General features: G+C 35.1%; 1 protein-coding gene across 1 annotated transcript in view; it reads left to right on the forward strand.

The window, feature by feature from the left end:
* The window catches only part of LOC109375509 (translation initiation factor eIF-2B subunit gamma-like), a 77,157-nt gene extending 74,223 nt beyond the window's left edge, over positions 1 to 2,934 (forward strand). The window contains exon 5 of the mRNA XM_019630896.1: positions 2,818 to 2,934. Coding sequence (XP_019486441.1) covers positions 2,818 to 2,933 — 116 coding nt within the window. The 3' untranslated portion in view covers position 2,934. The remainder of the gene's footprint in view (positions 1 to 2,817) is intronic.
* The last annotated feature ends 4,618 nt before the right edge of the window (positions 2,935 to 7,552 follow it).

Genomic DNA, 7,552 nt, shown 5'->3' on the forward strand with positions numbered 1-7,552 from the left:
CTCCAGGTTGAGCTGTTGTTCAGCATCTTAGCTGTAGAGGGCAGTGTCACTGGCCCTCATATGTGGGATCTGAACCGGGGCCCTCTGGCGTCCCAAGTCAGCTCTTAATCAATGGGCCACTCGGCCGGCCCGTGGCTATACCATTTTACATTCTTGAACTTACTTGAAGGGGAAGAGCTGCAACAAATGTGTAAGGCTTCTATCTATTATATGCACTATTAGTTTTGATTTGCTAATATTTTGTGTAAAATCTTTGTATTTGTATAATAAGTGAATATGCCTGTAATTTTCCTTTCTCCTAATATCTTTATCCAGTTTTAGCATCAGAGTCATGCTGGTCTCATAAAATGAGTTGGAATTCCCCACTCCAAACATAATGCCTGTCACAGGGAGATGCACACATTTATTTATTAGTTGAATAAATGAAAGGTTAAATAAATGACTATAGAGGAGACAGAAGGGTCAAAAAATTTTTTTAAAAACTAGAAAAATATATGAATAGCTGCATATGACAGAATTTTTTAAAGTGGAACTTCATAGTTTTAACTGCTTTCTTAATGTTATTTGTGTGCTCTTTCTTCTTAGGATGAACATCTAATGTTACCTGCTCTGCTCCCAAAGTGGAATTCACTTTGTTAAAGCAGAATAGAAACCTTTCCAAGTTCTTATAATTTGTATCATATTCTGAGGTCCCAATTACTATGGTAGCTACAAAGAAGCAAATACAAGGAGGGGGGCCTAAGAGTGAGGAGAATGTGAATGAAGTGCACCATAACTGAAAAATTGACTTGTTGGAAATTATTGCTCCAAGGACATTTAGTAATTAAGGTTTTTGTGTGTCTAAGGACTTGGATAGGATAAGCACTGCAAATTATATCCAAAAATAACATCTTTTTGTTTCTTTTTAAAATATTGGCTCATAATCAGACCTGTGCAGACTATGTTATATTCTCAAGTTTCCACATAATGGATGAATGAATGAATTGATATATGTCAAAGCTGCTGTGTGGCATTTGAAATTCTCTTTAATTTTTAGCTTCAGTTGTGATTCTTTTTAAAACTTACTTACCTTCAAATTGGCATTACTTACACTTCCTTCTTTGGACTTCACTAATCTTAGATATTGAAAACAACAACATAATAACTTTTTATGACAGTTTCTCCCTATTCAGATTCAGACACTACATATGATAAGATGACCAGAAGCCATCCAAAGGAATGAATGTCTTAAGCACCTGAGCCAAACACATTGTACACTTGAGTAATATATTTGGCTCTAGGTATACAGGCAGCTGCAGCCAACATGAAAGCATATTCGATTCTATAGTAGCCATTGCCTGTCAATCGGAGGCAGATAAATTCATCTTTAGCAATAACATTTTTCCTCAAGTTCAACTTTCAGTTTCTCCTTTTCAAAGAGGTGTTACTTAAATTATTGTGTATTTGATTGTTGTAAGAACCAAACGAGAGCATATATTAACTTAATTAGTCCTTATAACAAGCCTGTGAGATAGGCACTATTATTATCCCCATTTTACAGATGAAATTGAGGAACAGAGAGGTTTAGTATCTTGCTCTAAAACAAACAACTAGTAAGTGGTATTCATACACAAGTGGTCTGGCTTCAGAGGCTCTCGCTTATTATGGTATGCTGCCTCTATGTGAAAATGCTTTTGTAGCTATAGGTAGATACTGTACAGATCTTAGTAGCAGATTTTATTAAGTATCCAACACTACTAGATTTTATGGGAGATATAAAGGAATCATAAGCCTGCCTTTGAAGAACTTACAATCTGGTTGGGGGGAGGAAATATAACACAGAAAAAAGCAATAATAGGGCTGCCTGTAAAATCACTGTCTCCCAGAGAACTCTGCATTTAGTAAACATATACCTTATTTTCTTGGAATGTTTGCATACACAGCATAAATTCTAGTGCATAGTAGACATATACGTAATGTTGGTTGAATGTGGATTTCCTTAAATAATATTATTCCCATTTTCACAGTGAGTAGACCTAAGTTAAGAATTCCTTGTACTTTCTTTCTGTGCCGTGGCTTGTGGTTCACTCATTTAGTTGGTTAAGCAATATCTTGACTGCCCCTCTTTTTTTTTTTACTTTTTATTTATTTTTTACAAATAAAAGTTATATGTATTTAAGATATACAAGGTGATATTTTGATATACGTAGACATTGTAAAGTGATCACCACAATCAAACTAATTAACATATTCATCACCTTAACTTTTTATAATATTTTTGAAGTAATTTCACATTTACAAAATGGTTATAAGCTTAGTAGCATAGTATAAAGATATATATCCTTTACCCAAATTCCCCAATGTTAACATTTGCTCTATCATTCTCTCTTTCTCTCTTACAATATATATTCAATATATATCATATGTATACACAATATGTTATATATAATTATTATTATTCTGAGCAATTTGAGAATAAGTTACAAACATCATTCCCTTTGCCTTTAAATATATCAGTGTGTATCCTTCTCCCCCCACCTCCCCACCCCTACCCAAAAAGGACAGTCTCTTAAAACAGGAAATTATATTGACACGGTAATTTAATCCATAGACCTTATTCAAACTTTGCTAGTTACCCTAATAATATCCTTTTAGAGCAATTTAAAAATCTTTTTCTTGACTGCCTGTGTTTTAAACATTGTGGTGAGTACGTGCTACGTAACACAGTGCTGAATTTGGTTCCAAGAGAAATGTGAGCAGGCGCCCTGTCCCCTGCTTAGCCATGTAAGCAGCACAAATGTCTTCTTTGTTTGACTTTCCTTCTTTTGTATGATTCAGTGGAGCAGCGTGACTTCATTGGAGTGGACAGCACAGGAAAGAGGCTGCTCTTCATGGCCAATGAAGCAGACTTGGATGACGAGCTGGTCATTAAGGGATCCATCCTGCAGAAGTAAGCCCTTGGGTTTTTCTTTTTGGCAATTCTTCTTGTCTTAAAACAAAATAAAACCACCCAGTGGATGGGAAAAAGGGAATGAAAACTAGATTATACTGTGTGAAATTGACAAAAGCATGTGAATATTTTCCCATGAGGTAGGACGAAGGCTTTTCTTCACCGCAAAAGCTTAGCTTTTTCCGTGTCTTTTCTTGCCAAGGTAGTCAAATCTTGCATAGGAGTGGGGCAAAGCTGCACGGGGACAACAGAGAACAGGACTGTCTTTCTGACAATGTTATAGAACTTCCTCTTTTAAAATTGTGGTAAACACACAACATATAGTTTATCATCTTAACCATTTTTAAGTGTACGGTTCAGTAGTGCTAAGTGTATTCATGTTGTTGTGAAACGGATCACCAGAACTTTTTCATCTTGCAAATCTGAAGTTCTATATCCATTAAACAACTCTCCTTCTCTCACCAGTCCCTGCTATTTATGTTTCTGTGAATTTGACTACTTTAGATATCTCATGTAAGTGGAATCATATAGTATTTGTCTTTTTGTCACTGGCTTATTTCGCTTAGTATAATGTCCTCAAGGTTCCTCCATGTTGTAGCATGTGTCAGAATTGCCTTCCTTTTTAAGGCTGCATAATATTCCATTGTGTATATACCACATTTTCTTTATCCATGTATCTGTTGATGGACATTTGAGGGCCTTCTACATCTTGTTATTGTAAATAATGCTGCAGTAAATATGGTATGCAAATATCCCTTTGAGGTCCTGCTTCGAATTCTTCTGGATATACATACACCCAGAAGTGGGATTGCTGGATCACAGTTCTATTTGTAATTTTTTGAGGAACCTCCATACTGTTTTCCATAGTGGTTGTACCGTTTTGCATCCCCACCAACAGTGCACAAGGGTTCCAATTTCTCCAACCAACACTTGTTATTTTCTATTTTTTTGATAGCAGCCACCTTAGTGGCTACACATAGGCCAACCCAGTCACATTTTTTTCAGTCAGCATTTATTGAGCACTTGCCCAGCTCATCAGAAGCCACCATACTCAAGAGTTTTACTGCCTGATGCAAGTGGATAGGAATGCTTAATAAGTATTTGAAGCCTGGATGAAATGAATGTGAGAGGAGTAAATTGGAGGAAAAATGCCTTACTTTTTGTTTTTGCTATCCAGCACAACAGAGGTAGGAAATATATTTCAGAGTATATATTTTAATGAAAATGAAGTTAAACTCCAGCTACAGCTGGCCCAATTACCCCTATGGATTAGAGTTCTATATTAGTGGCTTGTTTCATCTGTAAAAAATGTGTTTAAGTGACCAAAAAATAGTAGATATTATTATTATTGCTAAACAAACAGCTCTTGAAAAACATGCATAATATCACTTCCAGGTTAAAATGGCTATTTTAGTTTGCATCACAGAACTTTCTACTAATTCCTAATCAAATGTGAAAAATAAATTAATTAAAAAAAATTGGCAGAAATTTCAACAACAGCGAAGTAGGATAATTAAATGTAATTAAGCTTAAAAACTGGTGGCCAAGGAAAGAAAGAAAATTCTAATACAGAACAGAAAGGAATTAAGGTAGGCTCCAAACCGCCCTGTCACCACTCTCCAGAAGCCATATTGATATATTAATGAAAACCTGCAAATTCTCACTAATATTTCCAAATCTGGAAAGAAGCAAACTGGGTACATATCTATACCTTTATCTTCTTCAGACTGAAAAGTAATGGGAGCAACTGCTGGGGAGTAAATGATGAAGCAGGAGAAATGAATGAGGCTGACTCTTTAATAGAAACAAAAGATCTAAGCCTAAACAATGAACAGGTGAAATAATATAAAGTGGAGACTTATTCCTCCATAGGAATGGAATGTAACCTTAATTATGTGGAATGAAACAAGAATATTTAACAGACTCTCAGGAAAGAGAAATATTCTAACAAAAACACCTTAGCTGTGTTCCCTGTACCCCTTCCATCCTTCCCACTCACATCATGCCCTGAAGCCACAGAAAAGTACATAGAATACAAAATAACCAGCACTCACATGGTAGTGGTCTCAGATACAGAAGGATGAGAGACAAGAATTCATCTATATTATATCAAAACAAATAAAACAAGCATGAACAAGACCAAAAGAATCAGCATGTCAGCTGTGTAAACATACAGCAAACAAAATTAAAGCAAGAAAAATGCCCTGCCAAGGACAAAGAACCTATCTGAAAAAAAACATAACTCAATAAATACAAAGAATTTCTTTTTTTTTTCCTTTCCCCCTCTCCTTTCCTCCTCCCCCTGCCTCCCTCCTCCCTCTCCCCTCTCCCCTCCTCTCCCCCGGTCCCCCAACACTAGAAACTATAAAGCAATGGAGGAACACTTTCAAAATTCTTAAATCTATATCTAGTCAAACTCTCAATCAAGTGTGAGAGTAGCATAAGAACTTTTAAGACATTTGTTTTTCATGCACCTGTTTTCAGAAAGCTGCTAGAGGATATATAACACCAAAACCCTAAAGAAAAAAAATATGTAAAACCCTGGCATAAACTAAGAAAGCGAAAGACATAGGATAAAGGAAAAAGAATACCTAGGATGATGGTGAAGTGAGATTCTAGGATAACACCTGTGCAACCAGTATAAATGCAACCAGACAAGATTGGAATAGGTCAGAAAGCTTTGGGAACGATTTCTTCAAGATGATCACATTTATTCTGATGAAAATGACAGAATACTTGATGTGTCTCCACATTTTGAGAGGCATTTTAAGCACTTGGTGGTTAATTTGGGGGTTGAATTATTGATAAGTATCTGGAAAACTAAGAAATGAGAAGACAGTAATGACAAGTCAAACAACAAAAACGTGCAGGAAAGAATTATTCATTTACTGAAAATGGCTGAGCTATAACTGATGTTTATATATGCATAATAATGTAATCACTGACTCAATCTAACCAAAATTATGATATACTTACTTTGGAATGATGGGAATGAAGGTTAGTGTGTTGGAGGCAGAACGGAAGAAAAGGGAGATAAACTTCCTTTTTCATGGTTAGTAGGTAATACCTAAAGCTGAAGTCATAATAACTTAAAATTTTATTATTGAGCTAACCAAAATAATGAAAAATTGGGAAGGTAGAAGGTATAGGAAGTATGTGTGTATGTGGTGAGGGCAGGGCTGGTGATAAAAGAAAGCCACAGGCTCATCTTCCATAGTGGGAAATCCACAGATAATGTCTGAAGTGGGAAAACTAAGAAATAGCAATATAAGCATCTTATTAGAAAGATAGATATAAATACTATTATAAATGGATCCTCTAAAAGAATTGAAAGTGGGTGCTTCTGGATAGCAGAAAATGGGGAAGAGAGGGAATATATAATTCCTTTATACATGAAATTTGTGATTGTAAGCCTTGAGAAACTATTTATGAGTGCATATATAACTCCAGTTTTAATTTTTAAAATTAAAAAACAATAAATACAATAAAATTAAAATTAAAAATACAATAAAATAAAATTTCCTGAATCAAGTAAAAATCTGCAAATTTTAAGAGTATAGTGTATTCTAAGAAAATTTGGTCAGATGTTTCCTAGTAAACTTATTAAACGTTATGGATAAAAAAAGAATTCTTCAAGCATCCAGAGGCAAAAAGCTAATCACTCATATGAGAGAAAAAAATTAAGCTTACCTCCAAGTTCTTCACCATATTCAATACCAGAGGAACAACATTGCAGAGTTCTCAAGGAAAGAAAGTGGAACTCAAGAATAGTATAAATAATGAAGATATCATTCAGATATAAAAACAATAGGAAGACATTCTCAAACATGACAAGACTCAAAAATATGGCATCCATGAACCCTTCTTGGAAAAAAAAACTTCTTGACAGTGAAGGTAGAATTGGATAAAAATAAAGAGTTGAATAATAAAGAGGCCATGGTAGTCATAAAACAAACGTGATATTTCTTAAGTAAAAAACAACTAAAACATTTATGCTGAGATAGTAACAATTAATTCTGGAAAGTGGAATTATGGATGATTATGAAGTTTTTCCTTGTACTTTTCCATCTTTTAAAATTTCCCCCAATTTAAAAAATTTTTTAAAACAAGCAAAACCCAATTGTAATAGATATGTATGATATTGGGGGTAGGAGGGGCAGTGGATTGTGGGAGGCGGGTTGTCACTTTGTGAGGGGTGAAAAGAATAACTATTGCATTGTTTTGTACACCTGAAACTAATAATTAAAAATTTAAAAAAAAAGAAAAAACCCACATGTACTATTTAAGAAGCCTAAAGACCTAAAGAGAGCAGGATTCAGGTGGTATTATTTCTGGTACAATCCAGTGGATGAAGACATTTCTGCATTTGACTTTAGCGTTGCTTTGGGGAAGTGGCCTTTCCTGGTTTAGTAGTAATGGCATAGATGCCGGAGGAGAGGCTTTGCTCCGGCTGAAGGAAGGAAGCCAGGTTACTCAGAACGCTTTCTGCAATGGACATAGCTAATGGCTTTCATTAGATTATTCCTTTCTTCCTTACCCAATGGCAAAAGCAAACCTGACTGAACTCTGCACCTTTCTATGCTGTTCAATTTTGTGGTAGTTTTTTTTTTTTAATTGGGGAAT

Source organism: Hipposideros armiger, unplaced genomic scaffold, assembly GCF_001890085.2.
Source record: "Hipposideros armiger isolate ML-2016 unplaced genomic scaffold, ASM189008v1 scaffold_965, whole genome shotgun sequence".
In the NCBI taxonomy this organism is placed as follows: domain Eukaryota; kingdom Metazoa; phylum Chordata; class Mammalia; order Chiroptera; family Hipposideridae; genus Hipposideros; species Hipposideros armiger.